Genomic DNA, 24,092 nt, shown 5'->3' on the forward strand with positions numbered 1-24,092 from the left:
TGAGCTAAAAGCACAGGGCATCTACATCATTTGGGATTCCCAATAGGATATACTCAGGATCCAATGGGAAGGAAATGTCCATAATGGCTCTAAGCTCCCATGTTATTTCTGCCCACTATTCCTGTAGGAGGTGACACTCCCATATTGTATGTAGAAAGAATCCCAGTGCCACACTGCGATGTATACAGGTCAGTGAAGCTGCCCTATCCATGCCATGTAGCCTACGCCTATCATAGTAGACCCTATTCAGGATTTTGAATTGGATCAGCTGCAATCAGGATTTTATGGCCACTTCTCTCGGGTGCATAAGCACAGCCTCCCAATAAATATTCTCCATTGCAACTATATCACTCTCCCATTGCCCTGTGAGCGTGCCAGGATTATCAGGGATGTTATTGTTTAATGTTTTGTATGTGAGGGATATTGCTTCCTTCCTCATCTCCTTCAATAGCAACCACCCTTCCAGCAGTGGTGTATTCCGGTATCTCGGGCCCTTCCACCCCAGAGCCAGCCAAGCATGTCTCAACTGTGCATATTTAAGAAACTGGGTCAGCTGTAGGTAGTAATCTTGGCTAAAGGAAGAAAAGAGCTTGAGCTTCCCGCGCTCCAAGATATCCCCGATAGTGGAGACATCAATTGTATCCCACGCCCCTAACACCCAGAGTTTCCCATGTCTCCAAGTCATGTACCCTTCTAGAAGGGTGTTTCCATAGTGATTCTACATAACCAGCCAATCACTTTCGTGGCTCTCATCCATGCTGACAGTACCATCTGGGTTGCCTGTAGCAACCGACAAGCCCCTTTGCCTCCATAAAGATAATGTAAGTGGGAGGGCGGTGCCAGGAAGGCTCGTTATAGCTGAAAAGTGGGGTGGTCCCGGGACACAAATGCGGTGATTGATATTAACTAGCTGGGTTGCCTAGTACTAGGCCTCAATATCGGGGAGGGCTAACCCCCCTTATAAGGATTACCTTGCAGTGCTTTCAGCGACACTCTCGGGTGATTCCCTCCCCTTCCAGATCAGAGACATAACCTCCCCTTCCAGTTTAGTGAATATTTCCAGTGGAATGGGATAACAGGTATTCTCGAGAGCATATAGCAGCCTAGGGAGGGTGATCATCTTGAAGAAAGCACAGTAATTGCTATTATTATTAGCACATAACTGGGGATAATAGTTGAACATGGGATTGCCAATTATTCAAACAATATACTGTGCAACCCAGAGCGTTTGTCCTTGTTGTCAATTATATTCCTCCCCTCCCTTGTTGTGGAACACATGACACTGAACTAGATTTTAGAGGCGATAATGATGCATTATTGTTATTCTGTTAACAGCTTCTGAAATTCTGGATAGTGTTTCAATGCTAGGATGACATTTACCAGTTTCACTTTGAATTCACTTTTGATTTCAGTTTTTGGGGGGAATAGGGCTGTTGATTGACCCCTGTATTGGTCTATTGGAGGGTAGCAGTATTCTGAATTCTTTGGTGAGGCTTCTTAATTTTTTTACGGCATTTGTAATTGACCCTTTACATGGTTCCTTTGGGCTGTTCAGTTTATGCTTGCTTTCAAATATTGTGTTCAGCTTTTGAGTCATCTAAAGTTGCAACAACACACTTTATACACTGTCTTCTGCAGGACCTCCATTAAACATGATATCCTGCTGAAAGCAAAGCCTCCATGATGGTTTCTGAAGTTCCCTATGAAGCCTTTTCCAACGTTCATTTATTCTAAAATAGAAACAATCAGTTCCTCTTTTGATCCGCTCATCTCTCATCACTCCCAATTGCCAACGCAAACAATATGCCTTCTCTATCCCCTAATTGTACAGTCTTTGAACTTCTCAGCCCAGGTCACACCTGAGCTTTACATAACATTACTGAATTGGGTTCCCCGAGACACAGTTTACTCATGAGAATTATTCTCCAGGCAACTGAGGTGATTGCCCCCCTAATGGAAATTAAAAACTACTCTTTTTCTTTAGCCTCTATCTCACCTAGCTGCAAGAATGCAATTGTTATAACATTTACTTAAAAAGTCTGTTCTTGTCAATTGTAGACCCAGCTCCTTTCCTATGTTTCCTACTAAAATAATTGAATCAACAATAATAAACATTTAGGCCCTCATTCCAACCCTGGCGGTCATAGACCGCCAGGGTCGCGAATGACGGAAGCACCGCCAACAGGCTGGCGGTGCTTCACACATCATTCAGACCGTGGCGGTACAGCCGCGGTCGCCCAGCCGGGTCCGGCGGTTTCCCGCCGGATTAGTCCCGGCTGGGAGAATCCTCCATGGCGGCGCTGCTTGGGGATTCCGACCCCCTTCCCGCCAGCCTGTTTCTGGTGGTTTTCACCGCCAGAAACAGGATGGCGGGAACGGGTGTCCTGGGGCCCCTGGGGGCCCCTGCACTGCTCATGCCACTGGCATGGGCAGTGCAGGGGCCCCCTAACAGGGCCCCAGTATGCTTTTCACTGTCTGCTTAGCAGACAGTGAAAAGCGTGACGGGTGCAACTGCACCCGTCGCACACCTGCAACACCGCCGGCTCCGTTCGGAGCCGGCTTCTGTGTTGCAGGCCCTTTCCCGCTGGGCCGGCGGGCGCTCCCTTGGCGGGTGCCCGCCGGCCCAGCGGGAAAGTCAGAATGGCCCCCGCGGTCTTTTGACCGCGGAGCGGCCAATTGGCGGTTCAAGTTTGGCGGGCACTTGGAATGACCCCCTTAGTGAGGCTCACTTGTTGCTTGACTTCGCAAGACAGCTTTTCACGCAGCTTACGGGACAGATGTGCTGTAAGGAAATGCCTCCTTGGCATGGTTGCCCCCTGACTTTTTGCCTTTGCTGATGCTATGTTTACAATTGAAAGTGTGCTGAGGCCTGCTAACCAGGCCCCAGCACCAGTGTTCTTTCCCTAACCTGTACTTTTGTATTCACAATTGGCAGACCCTGGCATCCAGATAAGTCCCTTGTAACTGGTACTTCTAGTACCAAGGGCCCTGATGCCAAGGAAGGTCTCTAAGGGCTGCAGCATGTCTTATGCCACCCTGAAGACCTCTCACTCAGCACAGACACACTGCTTGCCAGCTTGTGTGTGCTAGTGAGGACAAAACGAGTAAGTCGACATGGCACTCCCCTCAGGGTGCCATGCCAGCCTCTCACTGCCTATGCAGTATAGGTAAGACACCCCTCTAGCAGGCCTTACAGCCCTAAGGCAGGGTGCACTATACCATAGGTGAGGGTACCAGTGCATGAGCATGGTACCCCTACAGTGTCTAAACAAAACCTTAGACATTGTAAGTGCAGGGTAGCCATAAGAGTATATGGTCTGGGAGTTTGTCAAACACGAACTCCACAGCACCATAATGGCTACACTGAAAACTGGGAAGTTTGGTATCAAACTTCTCAGCACAATAAATGCACACTGATGCCAGTGTACATTTTATTGTAAAATACACCACAGAGGGCACCTTAGAGGTGCCCCCTGAAACTTACCCGACTGTCTGTGTAGGCTGACTAGTTCCAGCAGCCTGCCACACCAGAGACATGTTGCTGGCCCCATGGGGAGAGTGCCTTTGTCACTCTGAGGCCAGTAACAAAGCCTGCACTGGGTGGAGATGCTAACACCTCCCCCAGGCAGGAGCTGTGACACCTGGCGGTGAGCCTCAAAGGCTCACCCCTTTGTCACAGCCCAGCAGGGCACTCCAGCTTAGTGGAGTTGCCCGCCCCCTCCGGCCACGGCCCCCACTTTTGGCGGCAAGGCTGGAGGGAACAAAGAAAGCAACAAGGAGGAGTCACTGGCCAGTCAGGACAGCCCCTAAGGTGTCCTGAGCTGAGGTGACTCTGACTTTTAGAAATCCTCCATCTTGCAGATGGAGGATTCCCCCAATAGGGTTAGGATTGTGACCCCCTCCCCTTGGGAGGAGGCACAAAGAGGGTGTACCCACCCTCAGGGCTAGTAGCCATTGGCTACTAACCCCCCAGACCTAAACACGCCCTTAAATTTAGTATTTAAGGGCTACCCTGAACCCTAGAAAATTAGATTCCTGCAACTACAAGAAGAAGGACTGCCCAGCTGAAAACCCCTGCAGCGGAAGACCAGAAGACGACAACTGCCTTGGCTCCAGAAACTCACCGGCCTGTCTCCTGCCTTCCAAAGATCCTGCTCCAGCGACGCCTTCCAAAGGGACCAGCGACCTCGACATCCTCTGAGGACTGCCCCTGCTTCGAAAAGACAAGAAACTCCCGAGGACAGCGGACCTGCTCCAAGAAAAGCTGCAACTTTGTTTCCAGCAGCTTTAAAGAACCCTGCAAGCTCCCCGCAAGAAGCGTGAGACTTGCCACACTGCACCCGGCGACCCCGACTCGGCTGGTGGCGATCCAACACCTCAGGAGGGACCCCAGGACTACTCTGATACTGTGAGTACCAAAACCTGTCCCCCCTGAGCCCCCACAGCGCCGCCTGCAGAGGGAATCCCGAGGCTTCCCCTGACCGCGACTCGTTGAACCTAAAGTCCCGACGCCTGGGAGAGACCCTGCACCCGCAGCCCCCAGGACCTGAAGGACCGGACTTTCACTGGAGAAGTGACCCCCAGGAGTCCCTCTCCCTTGCCCAAGTGGAGGTTTCCCCGAGGAATCCCCCCCTTGCCTGCCTGCAGCGCTGAAGAGATCCCGAGATCTCTCATAGACTAATATTGAAAACCCGACGCTTGTTTCTACACTGCACCCGGCCGCCCCCGCGCTGCTGAGGGTGAAATTTCTGTGTGGGCTTGTGTCCCCCCCGGTGCCCTACAAAACCCCCCTGGTCTGCCCTCCGAAGACGCGGGTACTTACCTGCAAGCAGACCGGAACCGGGGCACCCCCTTCTCTCCATTCTAGCCTATGTGTTTTGGGCACCACTTTGAACTCTGCACCTGACCGGCCCTGAGCTGCTGGTGTGGTGACTTTGGGGTTGCTCTGAACCCCCAACGGTGGGCTACCTTGGACCAAGAACTGAACCCTGTAAGTGTCCTACTTACCTGGTAAAACTAACAAAAACTTACCTCCCCCAGGAACTGTGAAAATTGCACTGTGTCCACTTTTAAAACAGCTATTTGTCAATAACTTGAAAAGTATACATGCAATTTTGATGATTCAAAGTTCCTAATGTACTTACCTGCAATACCTTTCAAACAAGATATTACATGTTAAATTTGAACCTGTGGTTCTTAAAATAAACTAAGAAAATATATTTTTCTATAACAAAACCTATTGGCTGGATTTGTCTCTGAGTGTGTGTACCTCATTTATTGTCTATGGATATGTACAACAAATGCTTAACACTACTCCTTGGATAAGCCTACTGCTCGACCACACTACCACAAAATAGAGCATTAGTATTATCTATTTTTACCACTATTTTACCTCTAAGGGGAACCCTTGGACTCTGTGCATGCTATTCCTTACTTTGAAATAGCACATACAGAGCCAACTTCCTACATTGGTGGATCAGCGGTGGGGTACAAGACTTTGCATTTGCTGGACTACTCAGCCAATACCTGATCACACGACAAATTCCAAAATTGTCATTAGAAATTGATTTTTGCAATTTGAAAAGTTTTCTAAATTCTTAAAAGACCTGCTAGGGCCTTGTGTTAGATCCTGTTTAGCATTTCTTTTAGAGTTTAAAAGTTTGTAAAAGTTTGAATTAGATTCTAGAACCAGTTGTAGATTCTTAAAAAGTATTCCAACTTTTAGAAGCAAAATGTCTAGCACAGATGTGACTGTGGTGGAACTCGACACCACACCTTACCTCCATCTTAAGATGAGGGAGCTAAGGTCACTCTGTAAGATAAAGAAAATAACAATGGGCCCCAAACCTACCAAAATACAGCTCCAGGAGCTTTTGGCAGAGTTTGAAAAGGCCAACCCCTCTGAGGGTGGCAACTCAGAGGAAGAGGATAGTGACTTGGAGGAAAATTCCCCCCTACCAGTCCTATCTAGGGAGAACAGGGTCCCTCAAACCCTGACTCCTAAAATAATAGTCAGAGATGCTGGTTCCCTCACAGGAGAGACCAACACCTCTGAAATCACTGAGGATAGCCCCAGTGAAGAGGACATCCAGTTAGCCAGGATGGCCAAAAGATTGGCTTTGGAAAGACAGATCCTAGCCATAGAGAGGGAAAGACAAGAGATGGGCCTAGGACCCATCAATGGTGGCAGCAACATAAATAGGGTCAGAGATTCTCCTGACATGTTGAAAATCCCTAAAGGGATTGTAACTAAATATGAAGATGGTGATGACATCACCAAATGGTTCACAGCTTTTGAGAGGGCTTGTGTAACCAGAAAAGTGAACAGATCTCACTGGGGTGCTCTCCTTTGGGAAATGTTCACAGGAAAGTGTAGGGATAGACTCCTCACACTCTCTGGACAAGATGCAGAATCTTATGACCTCATGAAGGGTACCCTGATTGAGGGCTTTGGATTCTCCACTGAGGAGTATAGGATTAGATTCAGGGGGGCTCAAAAATCCTCGAGCCAGACCTGGGTTGACTTTGTAGACTACTCAGTGAAAACACTAGATGGTTGGATTCAAGGCAGTGGTGTAAGTAATTATGATGGGCTGTACAATTTATTTGTGAAAGAACACCTGTTAAGTAATTGTTTCAATGATAAACTGCATCAGCATCTGGTAGACCTAGGACCAATTTCTCCCCAAGAATTGGGAAAGAAGGCGGACCATTGGGTCAAGACTAGGGTGTCCAAGACTTCAACAGGGGGTGACCAAAAGAAAGGGGTCACAAAGACTCCCCAGCAGAAGGGTGATGAGACAACCAAAACTAAAAATAGTAAAGAGTCTTCTACAGGCCCCCAAAAACCTGCACAGGAGGGTGGGCCCAGAGCCTCTTCACAAAACAATGGGTACAAGGGTAAAAACTTTGATCCCAAAAAGGCCTGGTGTCATAGCTGTAAACAGCATGGACACCAAACTGGAGACAAGGCCTGTCCCAAGAAAGGTTCCACTCCAAACTCCCATCCAGGTAACACTGGTATGGCTAGTCTCCAAGTGGGATCAACAGTGTGCCCAGAGCAAATCAGGGTCCACACTGAAGCTACTCTAGTTTCTGAGGGTGGGGTGGATTTAGCCACACTAGCTGTCTGGCCGCCTAACATGCAAAAATACAGACAGCAACTCTTAATTAATGGGACTAGAATAGAGGGCCTGAGGGATACAGGTGCCAGTGTCACCATGGTGACAGAGAAACTGGTTTCCCCTGGCCAATACCTGACTGGAAAAACTTACACAGTCACCAACGCTGACAATCAGAGAAAAGTACATCCCATGGCAATGGTTACTTTAGAATGGGGAGGGGTCAATGGCCTGAAACAGGTGGTGGTCTCCTCAAATATCCCAGTGGACTGTCTGCTTGGAAATGACCTGGAGTCCTCAGCATGGGCTGAGGTAGAACTAAAAACCCATGCAGCCATGCTGGGTATCCCTGAACTGGTGTGTGTGAAAACAAGAGCACAGTGCAAGGCACAGGGTGAACAAGTAGAGCTGGAGTCTGGAAGAATGGCCCAGCCTACCAAGAGAACAGGAAAGTCAGTTGGGAAACCAACTGCAACACAGCAAAAGAAAGGGAACCTCTCTTCTCAGGAAGAAGTTCTGCCCTCTGAGGGAACTGGGCCTTTGGAGCTTGAACCTTACCAGGTTGAGCTCTTAGGCCCAGGGGGACCCTCAAGGGAGGAGCTGTGTAAGGGACAAGAAACCTGTCCCTCTCTTGAAGGCCTTAGGCAGCAAGCTGCTGAAGAGTCCAAAGGCAAGAAAAATGGAACGCATAGGGTCTATTGGGAAGATGGACTCCTGTACACTGAGGCCAGAGACCCCAAACCTGGTGCCACTAGGAGAGTGGTAGTGCCTCAGCTGTTCAGAGAGTTCATCCTAACATTGGCCCATGACATTCCCCTTGCTGGACATTTGGGACAAACCAAGACGTGGGAGAGGTTAGTCAACCACTTCTACTGGCCCAATATGTCCAACATGGTTAAGGAGTTTTGCCTCTCCTGCCCCACCTGTCAAGCCAGTGGTAAGACAGGTGGGCATCCAAAGGCCCCCCTCATTCCACTTCCTGTGGTGGGGGTGCCCTTTGAAAGAGTGGGTGTGGACATAGTTGGTCCACTAGAACCTCCCACAGCCTCAGGAAATATGTACATCCTGGTAGTAGTGGATCATGCTACCAGGTATCCTGAAGCTATTCCCCTTAGGTCGACTACTGCCCCTGCAGTAGCCAAGGCCCTCATTGGTATCTTTACCAGAGTGGGTTTCCCTAAGGAGGTGGTGTCTGACAGAGGTACCAACTTCATGTCAGCATACCTAAAGCACATGTGGAATGAGTGTGGAGTGACTTATAAATTCACTACACCCTACCATCCACAAACTAATGGCTTAGTTGAGAGATTCAACAAGACATTAAAAGGCATGATCATGGGGCTCCCAGAAAAACTCAAAAGGAGATGGGATGTCCTCCTGCCATGTCTGCTTTTCGCTTACAGGGAGGTACCACAGAAGGGAGTAGGATTCTCGCCCTTTGAACTTCTGTTTGGTCATCCTGTAAGGGGACCACTTGCCCTTGTTAAAGAAGGCTGGGAGAGACCTCTCCATGAGCCTAAACAGGACATAGTGGACTATGTACTTGGCCTTCGCTCTAGAATGGCAGAGTACATGGAAAAGGCAACCAAAAACCTTGAGGCCAGCCAACAACTCCAGAAGTTTTGGTATGACCAAAAGGCTGCACTGGTTGAGTTCCAACCAGGGCAGAAAGTCTGGGTTCTGGAGCCTGTGGCTCCCAGGGCACTCCAGGACAAATGGAGTGGCCCTTACCCAGTGCTAGAGAGGAAGAGTCAGGTCACCTACCTGGTGGACCTGGGCACAAGCAGGAGCCCCAAGAGGGTGATCCATGTGAACCGCCTTAAGCTCTTCCATGACAGGGCTGATGTGAATCTGTTGATGGTAACAGATGAGGACCAGGAGGCAGAGAGTGAACCTCTCCCTGATCTTCTGTCATCAGACCCAAAAGATGGCACAGTAGATGGAGTGATCTACTCAGACACCCTCTCTGGCCAACAGCAGGCTGATTGTAGGAGAGTCCTACAACAGTTTCCTGAGCTTTTCTCCTTAACCCCTGGTCAGACACACCTGTGTACCCATGATGTGGACACAGGAGACAGCATGCCTGTCAAGAACAAAATCTTTAGACAGTCTGACCATGTTAAGGAAAGCATCCAGGTGGAAGTCCACAAGATGCTGGAATTGGGAGTAATTGAGCGCTCTGACAGCCCCTGGGCTAGCCCAGTGGTCTTAGTCCCCAAACCTCACACCAAAGATGGAAAGAAAGAGATGAGGTTTTGTGTGGACTACAGAGGGCTCAATTCTGTCACCAAGACAGATGCCCATCCAATTCCAAGAGCTGATGAGCTCATTGATAAATTAGGTGCTGCCAAATTCCTAAGTACCTTTGACTTGACAGCAGGGTACTGGCAAATAAAAATGGCACCTGGAGCAAAAGAGAAAACAGCATTCTCCACACCTGATGGGCATTATCAGTTTACTGTTATGCCCTTTGGTTTAAAGAATGCCCCTGCCACCTTCCAAAGGTTGGTGAATCAAGTCCTTGCTGGCTTGGAGTCCTTTAGCACAGCTTATCTTGATGATATTGCTGTCTTTAGCTCCACCTGGCAGGATCACCTGGTCCACCTGAGGAAGGTTTTGAAGGCTCTGCAATCTGCAGGCCTCTCTATCAAGGCATCCAAATGCCAGATAGGGCAGGGAACTGTGGTTTACTTGGGCCACCTTGTAGGTGGAGGCCAAGTTCAGCCACTCCAACCCAAGATCCAGACTATTCTGGACTGGGTAGCTCCAAAAACCCAGACTCAAGTCAGGGCATTCCTTGGCTTGACTGGGTATTACAGGAGGTTTGTGAAGGGATATGGATCCATTGTGACAGCCCTCACTGAACTCACCTCCAAGAAAATGCCCAAGAAAGTGAACTGGACTGTGGAATGCCAACAGGCCTTTGACACCCTGAAACAGGCAATGTGCTCAGCACCAGTTCTAAAAGCTCCAGATTATTCTAAGCAGTTCATTGTGCAGACTGATGCCTCTGAACATGGGATAGGGGCAGTTTTGTCCCAAACAAATGATGATGGCCTTGACCAGCCTGTTGCTTTCATTAGCAGGAGGTTACTCCCCAGGGAGCAGCGTTGGAGTGCCATTGAGAGGGAGGCCTTTGCTGTGGTTTGGTCCCTGAAGAAGCTGAGACCATACCTCTTTGGGACTCACTTCCTAGTTCAAACTGACCACAGACCTCTCAAATGGCTGATGCAAATGAAAGGTGAAAATCCTAAACTGTTGAGGTGGTCCATCTCCCTACAGGGAATGGACTTTATAGTGGAACACAGACCTGGGACTGCCCATGCCAATGCAGATGGCCTTTCCAGGTTCTTCCACTTAGAAAATGAAGACTCTCTTGGGAAAGGTTAGTCTCATCCTCTTTCGTTTGGGGGGGGGTTGTGTAAGGAAATGCCTCCTTGGCATGGTTGCCCCCTGACTTTTTGCCTTTGCTGATGCTATGTTTACAATTGAAAGTGTGCTGAGGCCTGCTAACCAGGCCCCAGCACCAGTGTTATTTCCCTAACCTGTACTTTTGTATCCACAATTGGCAGACCCTGGCATCCAGATAAGTCCCTTGTAACTGGTACTTCTAGTACCAAGGGCCCTGATGCCAAGGAAGGTCTCTAAGGGCTGCAGCATGTCTTATGCCACCCTGAAGACCTCTCACTCAGCACAGACACACTGCTTGCCAGCTTGTGTGTGCTAGTGAGGACAAAACGAGTAAGTCGACATGGCACTCCCCTCAGGGTGCCATGCCAGCCTCTCACTGCCTATGCAGTATAGGTAAGACACCCCTCTAGCAGGCCTTACAGCCCTAAGGCAGGGTGCACTATACCATAGGTGAGGGTACCAGTGCATGAGCATGGTACCCCTACAGTGTCTAAACAAAACCTTAGACATTGTAAGTGCAGGGTAGCCATAAGAGTATATGGTCTGGGAGTTTGTCAAACACGAACTCCACAGCACCATAATGGCTACACTGAAAACTGGGAAGTTTGGTATCAAACTTCTCAGCACAATAAATGCACACTGATGCCAGTGTACATTTTATTGTAAAATACACCACAGAGGGCACCTTAGAGGTGCCCCCTGAAACTTACCCGACTGTCTGTGTAGGCTGACTAGTTCCAGCAGCCTGCCACACCAGAGACATGTTGCTGGCCCCATGGGGAGAGTGCCTTTGTCACTCTGAGGCCAGTAACAAAGCCTGCACTGGGTGGAGATGCTAACACCTCCCCCAGGCAGGAGCTGTGACACCTGGCGGTGAGCCTCAAAGGCTCACCCCTTTGTCACAGCCCAGCAGGGCACTCCAGCTTAGTGGAGTTGCCCGCCCCCTCCGGCCACGGCCCCCACTTTTGGCGGCAAGGCTGGAGGGAACAAAGAAAGCAACAAGGAGGAGTCACTGGCCAGTCAGGACAGCCCCTAAGGTGTCCTGAGCTGAGGTGACTCTGACTTTTAGAAATCCTCCATCTTGCAGATGGAGGATTCCCCCAATAGGGTTAGGATTGTGACCCCCTCCCCTTGGGAGGAGGCACAAAGAGGGTGTACCCACCCTCAGGGCTAGTAGCCATTGGCTACTAACCCCCCAGACCTAAACACGCCCTTAAATTTAGTATTTAAGGGCTACCCTGAACCCTAGAAAATTAGATTCCTGCAACTACAAGAAGAAGGACTGCCCAGCTGAAAACCCCTGCAGCGGAAGACCAGAAGACGACAACTGCCTTGGCTCCAGAAACTCACCGGCCTGTCTCCTGCCTTCCAAAGATCCTGCTCCAGCGACGCCTTCCAAAGGGACCAGCGACCTCGACATCCTCTGAGGACTGCCCCTGCTTTGAAAAGACAAGAAACTCCCGAGGACAGCGGACCTGCTCCAAGAAAAGCTGCAACTTTGTTTCCAGCAGCTTTAAAGAACCCTGCAAGCTCCCCGCAAGAAGCGTGAGACTTGCCACACTGCACCCGGCGACCCCGACTCGGCTGGTGGCGATCCAACACCTCAGGAGGGACCCCAGGACTACTCTGATACTGTGAGTACCAAAACCTGTCCCCCCTGAGCCCCCACAGCGCCGCCTGCAGAGGGAATCCCGAGGCTTCCCCTGACCGCGACTCGTTGAACCTAAAGTCCCGACGCCTGGGAGAGACCCTGCACCCGCAGCCCCCAGGACCTGAAGGACCGGACTTTCACTGGAGAAGTGACCCCCAGGAGTCCCTCTCCCTTGCCCAAGTGGAGGTTTCCCCGAGGAATCCCCCCCTTGCCTGCCTGCAGCGCTGAAGAGATCCCGAGATCTCTCATAGACTAATATTGAAAACCCGACGCTTGTTTCTACACTGCACCCGGCCGCCCCCGCGCTGCTGAGGGTGAAATTTCTGTGTGGGCTTGTGTCCCCCCCGGTGCCCTACAAAACCCCCCTGGTCTGCCCTCCGAAGACGCGGGTACTTACCTGCAAGCAGACCGGAACCGGGGCACCCCCTTCTCTCCATTCTAGCCTATGTGTTTTGGGCACCACTTTGAACTCTGCACCTGACCGGCCCTGAGCTGCTGGTGTGGTGACTTTGGGGTTGCTCTGAACCCCCAACGGTGGGCTACCTTGGACCAAGAACTGAACCCTGTAAGTGTCCTACTTACCTGGTAAAACTAACAAAAACTTACCTCCCCCAGGAACTGTGAAAATTGCACTGTGTCCACTTTTAAAACAGCTATTTGTCAATAACTTGAAAAGTATACATGCAATTTTGATGATTCAAAGTTCCTAATGTACTTACCTGCAATACCTTTCAAACAAGATATTACATGTTAAATTTGAACCTGTGGTTCTTAAAATAAACTAAGAAAATATATTTTTCTATAACAAAACCTATTGGCTGGATTTGTCTCTGAGTGTGTGTACCTCATTTATTGTCTATGGGTATGTACAACAAATGCTTAACACTACTCCTTGGATAAGCCTACTGCTCGACCACACTACCACAAAATAGAGCATTAGTATTATCTATTTTTACCACTATTTTACCTCTAAGGGGAACCCTTGGACTCTGTGCATGCTATTCCTTACTTTGAAATAGCACATACAGAGCCAACTTCCTACATGTGCTCAATGCAGCACTGGGTGACACCTTCATGATCTTTTTCACCTTAAGGATGGTGAAGGAAATTCCTGATTTTGCGCCTTTTGGTGTCCTATATTTTTGCTGGATTTAGAACTCTGTGCACTGTACCCTTTCTAACTAGTAAGCAAGTGCCTACCATTGTAGCCTGGCTGTAGGAGTGTAAAAACTGCAATTCGACCTGTAAAAATTCACCTTTTTGACAGGTTGAAACCTCTTTTTTAAATATTAACAAGTCATACCTCTGCAGGCCAGTAACACACAAGGTAGTTTGTATGGTATTTAAAATTAGGACACGTAGAAATGTAATGTGAACATGTCTTTACAGTGACTAGTGTCCAAAGACTACTTTCGCTGTGACATGCCTAGCTGTTCTATGTAGAGAGCAAGAGTACAGAATACAATTCTAATACTGTGTCTCAGGAAGGGGACTAGCAAGAAAAGTAATTAAAAACTATTTTTAAACATTGTAAAAATCCAATTTAATGGTGAAGTCAGATTTTTAACAAATATTAAGGAAAAGTAACTTCTAGAAAGTATTGAAATAATTTAATGAATGTTTTTTGTATTTTCATATACGAGAAATTGTACACTGTTTATTAGAATTGTTTTGGTTTGTACAATTAGTTTTCTAAAGCAAAGTATGCATGGTAGTATGTGCAGTCACTGATCACCTGATTTATTCAGTTAATAATAATGCAAATTCACAACACTCAGTGTGTTGATATAGTATTTCACTGAGTCCCCTGGGGGATTATTGAGTGGTCTTATTTTGGTTTAGATAATGTTTCACATCCACCTTCACATTTTCTGAGTCTCATTAGCTCACACATTGGCCAAAGGTGATTGCATAGTTTAAAGGGGGCCATCAGAGAAGAAAAATAATTCCCATTATTCAGGCATGCATCTCTAGCAACCACCACCAATTTGTATTCCATATTGCTCTTTTCTATCATTAAGGGCCTGATTTAGAGTTTGGAAGGGGTACTCCGTCAGAAATTTGACGGATTTGCCGTCCGTGGTATTAGGATTCCCATGGGATACAATGGAATCGTAATACAGCGGACGTGATATCTGTTATGTTTGTGATTGAGCAAACCCATTTGGCCCAGGCAAAATAAACCTTGTAATATATATGTCACCCATAGGTTAGACCCTAAGCAGTCCGTAAGACAGAACACAGTGTATGTAAGAACTTTTAAGTTTTGCATGTCTTGATAGTGAAAAACCCCTAAATTCATTTTTCACCATTACAAGGCCTGCCTCTCCCATTGAATAATATTGGGTTACCTAATTAAATGTAATAAGTGATAACTTTGAATTGAAAGCAGGTAGGAATGTTGAGTTGGGTCTCTAAAGAATTGTAATTTAAAACCCTCTTCTTGGTTTAGTTGGACTTTACGTCTTGATTCTGAAAATTCTGATTTTTTAAAGTTGCCATTTTCTTGTCCCAAACGTTTGGTGTGTATAACCTGTATCCTGGGTCACATGATGAGGTGTAGCTCTCAGTAAGTATTTGTGTGTTGCTCCCAGACAGTGAGACAAAGGGTGAATAGATGTTGGTAGAATGGGTCATCTCTGACTTCATGAGAGGGAGGAGCTGTCTCCTACCGCACTTGCACATCACAAACATTCTGCCTCAGCACACACACAAAGGGTTTCACATCATTCTGTTGTGTTATCAGACAAGCTGGGGACAGGGCAGAGAGGCAGGAAATTCCAGACACCTATGGGGGTGGAACCCTATAGAATGTTTTCCTACTTCAAAGCTGGCCCCAGGGATAAATATTGGACCGACAGACACAACTCTTTAGTACACCTCCAATGCTTTCAGGCACTGATTTTTACTTGAAGACTCAGAAGGACTGCTACTTTGCTGCCCTGCTATTCTGCTGCCTTGCAGTCCTGCTGTCAGAGTGAGAAGGACTGAACCTACATTTTGAACCCATGACCACCAGAGTGACTACAATGGCTAGTTAGCTGGCCTCTTGATCAGAGCCTCGGGGACAGAAAAGGCTCCAACCACCTTGAATTCAGAACCTGCTGATGTCTGATGTGAGTCTTGCCCCCCCCCAAGGGGTGCCCCCCCAATTCTTGACCCTTGGAAGTGAGCTTCAAAGTGCTCTGCCAACCCAGCTGTGTTCCAAGCAGAAGAACCAACACAGTGTAATGCATCGCTTTGAGTCTCTCATTAGAACGGCTGCTGTGTGATGCATCTCTTACACAGGACCTTGAACCTCCTTGGAACTGCCAGCTGTGTGACGCATCCTGAACACAGGCCCTCACATTGGAGCCCGGCAGTTCCTCAGAACCACCACTGCGTGACAAATCCTTGACACAGGACCTCGCATTGCAGCCCGCAGCTCATCAGAACTGCCTCTGCGCAATGCATCCTTGATGTAGGACCACACATTGCAGCCCAGAGTCATTGCTGTATGCTGCATCCCTGATGCACGACCTCGCAACACTCCACAACCTGAATTTAAGGTCTAATTTGGTCCCTGTATCTGGCCCATGCTCTATCGCGGTCAACCTGAACTTATGACTTTGTCCCTGTCAGGCACAACCAGATAAGTAGTCGCTTTGTGCTTTGAAGCACTATTTTTACTAAAACCAATAATATTCCATATCTCAGATTCCACTAATTGGATTCTTATCTTTTTGGTGTTAAATAATTTATTAAATTGTAATTAGACCTGGGTGGAGTGAACAGAGTCTGGCTTCACGGAATTCTGCAGAGTTGAAAAACAACTCAGTGGAATTCTGCGAAGTCGGAGTTCTGTGCCCTGTGGAGTCCTCCTGAACACGCCCATATCAGAAGCGCTAAGCTCTGAGATGGGTGCATTCAGGAGGGCCCTAGGCACTGCACATGGGGCAGGCCAGTGCACAAGAGGCCTCAAACGGCAACTTTCACTGCCTAAGGTGCAGGCCTGAATTCAGGCCAGGGCCATAGGCAGCAAAAGCTGCCGTTTCAGTCCTTGTTTATGAACCAGTAGGCACAAACAATGACAAAACAAAGAAAGAAACAAGGACTTACCTGGGTCTTCCCGGGGTCCTCCTCTCCAGTGGCTGCCTCTCTTCTCCGGTGCGCGCTGCATCCCAGACTGCAGCACGCACCATGCAGCCTGCAATGTGCAGCCCATACTGGGTTGCAGCGCACCGGTTGAGCTCCGCTCCGCTGGCGGGGCTAGTGGAGTTTTTTGGATAACTCCGCGCTCCGAGCAGAGCACGGAGTTAAAAAAAACTCTGTTAGCTCTGCCAGCGGAGCAGAGCTCCCCACGCACCTCTAATTGAAATCTACTTTTTCAAATTTGTGTAGGATTTTTCTTGTGTCATTTTTCCACTTTATTTCTGCTTCTGTGCAACATAAATACTTTCCACATTGCCTCTAAGTTAAGCCTGACTGCTTTTGTGTTAAGCTACCAAAGGGTTAAGCATAGGTTAATTTGCGGTTTGCTTTTGTTTCATCCCCCACAAGAATTGTGGCTGCTGCTTGTGTAGGGTTTTACCCTGTCCCCTCAACCAGTAACCCAATATCCTACAGTAGTTATAACACAATGGTTGTAACAGCAGACTTCTCATTGCATGCAATCATACCTATATAACTACACAACTGTTGTTCCCCCACTTAATTGAACTTTCTGAATGTCTCAGCTTCCTATTTCCATTGTTGGAATTGGGTTTTGCTCTGGTCCTACATTTTACAGGTGGGTGGTGAAGGATGAGTTACGCAGGCCGTAAATACATATGTCCTAAGGTTTTGTATTTACTGGGTGCATTAAATACTTCATAATACCTCTTGGTTTGAGTTGTCCCCAGAAAATATGAATTTAGAACAAGAAATGGAGTTTTCTATAACACATCTCTCTTGTTTTGGTTTTAATTGAACATTTTTCGCTGGTAAATTTCAGCGGGTTTGACCAGTCACAATGTTTGTGTAGGGATCACAATTTACCTCCGACTTTGTAAACAGAACCTTTGTGTTATCCTGACACATTTATGTATGTGCTATTTACCACAATCTAAGAACTGGCTACTTTCCATAACCACCAAGATAAATCAATGGTTGCAAAGCATTTTCTTCTGCTTCTTGTCCAGAATTGAGGATAAGTGACACAGTAGGAACTGCCTACAAAGGGGAAGGAAGCAAAGAAAAAGAAGCTTTGTAGCAAGACAACCTGCTTCTGATAGTTACACCCACAACGGGTGATTCGTTTTTTTTTGCAAGAAATAAATGTTTTCATTCTCCAGCGGAGATGTTAGCTCGTACTTTTTACTGGGCAATCACTGATAAACGCTGAAGGGTTGCGGTGGTGAACTTTTTATTGTGAGGCACAGTTATATCGACAGGGCTGCTAAACAAGAAGTTGTCATTTGTGGAGCACTTTAGTTTTCACACACATAGATGTCGCTTTTGAGAAAATCTTGCTTCAGAATTGCAGAAGTTATTGCTTTGTAGTGGGTATAATGTTCAACGGTACAAGGTAATCCGGTTCTTGTAAGAATTGCACCTATATCATGATTGTCTTTTTCAAACTTAAAAAATATATCTGATATGTTTTCTTTTACATTTGAGTCAAGTACTTTCTTGCACACAATAGCACCACTTGGCATTCCCAGCCAAATCAGTAAATGAAAAAGCGAACATGCTACATATACGTTTCAAACATTCTGTCAGTACATTTGTTCATCTTCTCTGGGGTTTTTGTAGTACATAAGTTCAGTGACGTACATGAACCTTCACCTTTGTGCAGCCAGTGAGGCATGACTTTGCAATTTGTTTCTCGGTTAATTCATCCTTGTCAATGTTTCATTCTTTTAAAAGGCTAGAAGCTTTGTTATGCGCAAATAAATGTTCTTTGCGTTTTCGTATGAGAGACATTGTTCTCTGCTTGTTATAACTGTTCTGGTTTGTACGATTAGTTCTCTAAACCGAAGTATGTGTTAAGATGCAAAGTCACTTATCACCTCATTTATTCAGTGAATATTAATGCAAATTCACAACATAATAGTTCGTTCTAGATGAGGGGGTTTTGTGTTGATACAGTATTAGTCTGCTGGGGGATTGTTAGATAACTTTTCACATCAGCCCCCCCTTTTCCGAGTCTTATTAGTCCACACATTGACCAAGGTTGTTTACATAATGTAGAGGGGCTGTCCAGAGAAAAACACAGACAGTCCTCCTAACCCAGGCATGCATCTCTAACAGTCACCAACAACTGGTATTCCTGATTTCACATTTTTATGATTAAGCATTTTCGTTTTTTTAAAACTTATTGTGACCTTCCAGAACCATCTTTCAATTACCCTTATTATTTCCTATTAAATACTATTAAATCCTTTGTCTGTTTCACATTCTGTTCCTGGGACTATGATTAAGAGCCTCCTTCTTTTGTCTAAGATTGGAAATTGGTGGGCTTCTCAGACTATCTAGTGATGGTATTCAGATTTTTTGCACTTCTTATCCAACCTAATTACCACAGAAAATGTAGTTCCTTTCGAGCAGGAAACGAATGGTCGTCTTTGCAGGGGACCTATAATTTAGCATTTTCGTTTAGCTTTTCTCTGGTATGCTAAAGGGACTGTATCTGGTAATCAATCTCGGACTACTCAGTGGACCTGTTAATTACAGGTACCCCGAGACTTGGGAAAATATGCTTATGTCATGGAAACAACTCTCCAAGAGTACCTGGTGAAACAACTGGGTCACCTTTTGAATAATAAAATTCAAGTGGCTCATTTTTTCAGAACGGTTTACAGACAGTAAAGCATTTAGAACAAAAGTTTAACACAGATTAACTGGTGCAATAGGTCATTCATTAGTACACGATCTCTTGGATGATAGTCTCCCCTTATTGTGAAGATAGTTGCAATGGGTCTTGCTTCATTGCACCTAAAAACATTTTTTCAGCCCTTAGCATGTAAATTCCAATCGTCATAAGAGACATTTTTATAAATTATGCTGGTGATATTTCGCTTCATGAGTTTGGCAGAGGTTATGTTTTTGATGATACATCTTTCTCACACCAAAGCGTGCACTCCATTTCACTTGAAGAACAGTGTCTTCTTCTATACCACACCTTTACCAGACCTTTCTGCATTTACCAAAGATGTTTGCGTTTCAAAGCTTTTTTTTTCTTACAGGACATCACACCAGGTTCCAGATTCTTCTCTTTAGCTCTGTTATTTACTGCAACCAGTACCCTTTTGCTATGATCTTGACAACTAAGCTAGATATAGGAAGTGAATTAGACCTTTCCTTGACACATGAGATTATTCTTTCATTTGGCTGATTTTGCACCAACGAGATCCTGACCTACCATGCTTTCAGGCTCTGAAGAAGGCTCCAGTGTGTTTTGAAATGTGTTCCTTGGTCAACCATGCTTCTTTTGTAGATAAGTGTTACACAAACACACACACGATAAATCCTTTGATCTTTTAATAAAATTGTTTTTTTTACTCTGGTGAAATAAAGCTTTACTACCATTATAGCACACAGAGATATATGTTTTACTTCTGCTCCACTGGCATTATTCCTGTTTAAATGCCCACCATCCATAGCCTTGAGGCTATTTACCTGCACTGATGATATATCTTTTCAATAAAAACGTTTTTACTTGAATACAGGCGTTTTGTTCCTGCTTCAGAAAGATGACTGTAAAAGTAGTTCCTCAAATAACACGAAAGAGTCACTCTCAATTGTATGTTACAGTTATATGAGTTGAGAAGCCAAAACATCAACAGACTACGGCACATATTTATACTTTTTAGTGCCGCATTTTCGCCACTTTTTGACGCAAAAGTGGCACAAACTTACAAAATACAATTGGCCCATATTTATACTTTTTTTGCGACGTTTTCTGATGCAAAATTGGCGCAAACTTACAAAATACAATCGTATTTTGTAAGTTTGCACCGCTTTCCCGTCAAAAAGCAGCACAAATGTGGCGCTAAATAAGTGTTAATATGGGCCAATTGCATTTTGTAACTTTGCGTCCCTTTTGCGTCAAAAAATGACACCAAAGCGGCGCTAAAATAGTATAAATATGGGCCTCTTACTGTTTGACTGTTTAGGAGACCAATCGCAGCGCGTTTAGACTCTCTATCTCCCATTGTCTATCAATTCACCTTCCTACAGCTGTCATAATGTGATGAGCCTGCTACCTCTGAATGCTTATTTATTTTAAACGTAAAGGAATAGAGTAGCTCCTTCTTCTATGTCAACTCCCATTTTCGACCAATAAATCGTGTTGTTGCAATTGGAATTACTAAATCGTGTGTACATTTCAATTTGTATGATGCCAGTGATGCATTCCATTATCACAAATCAGAAAACCGTCTGCAGCAACAGGAACACAAATGCCTATATTTCCTGTCCTGTATTTCTCCTTTGCACCGAGCCTACCTTGTGCGGGGCTGTTCAAGTCTATCCTCTCCTGAAATGGGAAGTCATTTAAATTCGATTAAACATTCAATGATATATTGAGCGTGAAAATCCAGAAGTGCAATAAAAGCTCTAGAAATCGTAGGACTGGAGATGGGAGAACGGAACAGGCACATCTGTTGAAAAGTCACCAGGAATGAATCTTTAACAGGAAATTAAACACTTTTAGAATAATTACCGACTGAGTAAATATATGCACATAGCATATAGTTTGGAGTCCATTCCCTGATCCTTGAAAGCAATATTGCTCATTTCACGTTTAGGTACTTGGGAGGTATGCAATGACATATGACTGGCTTTTGTGGCACTCCAGTATCAGTTTGTTTTCATAAAATGTTGTTGGCTCTAATGAAGTAAAAGGTTCATACGAGATGGCTTTGTTATTTTCGAGATGCAGAAGTTGAAATACAAGTTATTAACAACATTAAAATACAGTCTATATGCCAGCTGAACTCTGTTTGAGTCACCATCTGTGGAAAAGCCCTTGGCTAGTGCGTTCAAAAGCTTAGTTATGAAAAAAAGGGTGAGGAGACACCAGGAGACACCGTCCCTAACAGACAAATGTTTTTGAGTTCCTGCGACGTGATTTTTGTTGTGCAGTTTACAGTGCACAGTGAAGGACAGAGAAAATGGACTACACTGCATCAGTGCTTCAGTAGGGCAGAGCTGTGGTTCTTGCCCCTGTAATACAGTATTGAGCTGAAGAGAGATGGGGATTTTTGGGCCACAGTGCCCATTTTTCACTTGCTGCCCTATGCAGCACCTGATGGTAGCATACCAGATTTGCATAGGCAGTGAGGACTGTCCATTTCTACTTGTCTCCTAAATGTAGATACATATAACACAGTGGACCTGCATTTCAGATATTTTACAAGCACAAATGAGCCACCTTCTGACCACATGTTCAGATAGGGTCAAAATAACTTTTAAGGGACGTGGACGTGAACGAGGCAAATGTATGCTTTCTGTTGGCACTGAGAAAAACATTCACCTCCTCAAAAGTGCTAATGCATAACAAAGGTTGCATATTATATATCTGCTTTGTACTGCACTTTGCTATGCAGTTTGGCATGAAATACCACAGTACTAAACATAGTGCAATGTCTTTCTTTTGATCAGGTGCTAAACATTGGTCCATAAGGAGTGGGGAGATGCTGGATTTCCAAGTTCTGTAGACCCCAAAAAATGTACATTCAATTGATGCAAATCGGAAGCATTTACAGAGTTAGTGGTACCTGTCTGAACTGCATAATGTCCCAGATTAATTATTAGTGGCTAAGAGTAATTCCAGCATTCAACAATCACCTTTGTGTTATCCTTCAAAACCTGACGTGTCACTGGCCCTCAGGAAAAATCAATGAAAGTTCCAACTTTACATCCTTGGAATTTATCCAACAATGTTAAGATCTTGCAAAACATCTACCTGCAATTGCCCACGTACTCATTGGTACTTCTGGTGATAGTTTGAGACATCCTCCTTCATATTCCAGAGTGATCTTTTCCAGTTCAACCTGATAGCAATTTGACAATTCTTCAGATCTTTTGATAACATATAAATTATTCAAACCTTTTTGATAACCTATTATACACTGCCGTAAATGCAGAAATAATTCTCCCTCTATGACCTTTTACATAGATTAGGACCTAAGAAATATCAACAACTGCTACTTTAATGGTTGGCTGCCATCATGATTTCCAATGAATGTTATGCAAACAGCCTTCACATTCACTAGATATACACATACTGTCTCTGTGCAATCAGACTTTACATATATCCTTGCATCCATATTTCAAAATGTATTATTTTTCATTCTCATTGTACTAGCCTTTAACAACATTTTCATAGCATTTTCCTGAAAACTGTATTCAGATCCCTATCCTACCGCAAACTACACAAAATAGCACCATTGACTTGAAACATTGTTTTGCTTATTGTTGGATATATGCATATTACTGATAGGATAAATTTTAGATACTGCTTTATATGGAAAGAAGAAAAAGAAATTACTTTTGAAAAACATTCTTCCTAAAATATTCTGCGTAGGGTTGAAACCTATATTGAACTGTTGATAGAAACAACAATCATCTGCTTTATTGATATTTTAACTTTGGTGAAAAAAGCTTTGTCTACCAATACATGTGACCCATTCTCAAAATGCTATGAAGGAATTCATGTATGTTCAAAATGCTGCACAAATGTGAAATTGTGCTAACATTAAGGGGTGCACAAACAACACTATCAGAGACTGTACAAATGCACAGCCTGTATCTTGTAAAGAAGTGCAAATAAAATAAAACCCCTCTTCCCAGTCTGTAGGAGGATTGCCACAGTCAGGGATCGAGTGGTCAATTTAGTGCAATTGGATCCACTCAGGGTCCACCCATTTCTGCGGCCCTGAGGGGTGCAGGAATCTGAAATTCTGAAAAAACTCAACTTTTGTGCAGGGCATTCATAAGGGCTAAAAACAAGACAGCAATTCACCAATTCGAGGAGATGTTTCAAGTGACCATTACCATTCTGTTGATAAGACATAATTCTGTAGGAATGTACATTGTACTTGCGTTGCTTTGTTGTTTTTGACAAGACGTATTGGTACGTAAAGTGTCTTTGGTTTGAAGATTGGGAAATGCCCATTAGTGATATCGTCAAGCTTATTTCAACTATTGTTTTTAAATATCCTACACTTTTTAACAAATCATTTCTTTACAGTAAAGGATTTTGCAGATGTCACATTCCGTCTTTTTCCCCAGGATAGCTGTTTTTACATTCGGTAGCTTCTGTTTCCCGTGTTTCCTCGGCTTGCGTTCTTTAAATGTACTTCCTAGAGGGAGAAAAATAAAATAGTATAACTCAGTATAGCAGTTTTTGCAAATAGTAATTGAATGATACATTGTGTCTTCTGTTTCAAAGTGTATTTCCAGGATCCCAGGGATCACTGCAGTTGGTGGCACTGGGAATTCACCTCTACAACGTGGCCTTAATCCGGCCATGCCTTTACCACGCAGCCTTTAATACACATTCCTTTACAAGGAAGTACGTTTTAGTGCCTTTACCATGCATTTTAAGTATTGGTAAGGTATCTATCTATCTATCTATCTATCTATCTATCTATCTATCTATCTATCTATCTATCTATCTATCTATCTATCTATCTATCTATCTATCTATCTACCTACCTATCTATCTGTCTATCTGTCTATCTATATGTTTTGAGTCACTTCTTACTTGGCTTGCTTTCTTGTGATACTTACGGCTTGATTTGCTTGATTTATTTTTTGGCGGAGGGGTTACCACCTCACAAGAATGACAGATTGTTTCCTATGGGATTTAGGTTTCGGCAGATGGGTTATCTGTCACCGCTGTGACAGAGTAACCCCTCTGTCGAAATCTAAATCCTGCCCTT

At 45.1% G+C, this 24,092-nt stretch overlaps 1 protein-coding gene across 1 annotated transcript in view; it reads right to left on the bottom strand.

Moving 5' to 3' along the window:
- Positions 1-19,669: 19,669 nt before the first annotated feature.
- The window catches only part of IGF1 (insulin like growth factor 1), a 475,789-nt gene continuing 471,366 nt past the window's right edge, over positions 19,670-24,092 (bottom strand). Inside the window, exon 4 of the mRNA XM_069228984.1 lies at positions 19,670-23,510. Within this exon, the coding sequence (XP_069085085.1) occupies positions 23,451-23,510 (60 nt within the window). The 3' untranslated portion in view covers positions 19,670-23,450. The remainder of the gene's footprint in view (positions 23,511-24,092) is intronic.

This window comes from Pleurodeles waltl, chromosome 4_1 (assembly GCF_031143425.1).
Source record: "Pleurodeles waltl isolate 20211129_DDA chromosome 4_1, aPleWal1.hap1.20221129, whole genome shotgun sequence".
Lineage (NCBI taxonomy): Eukaryota > Metazoa > Chordata > Amphibia > Caudata > Salamandridae > Pleurodeles > Pleurodeles waltl.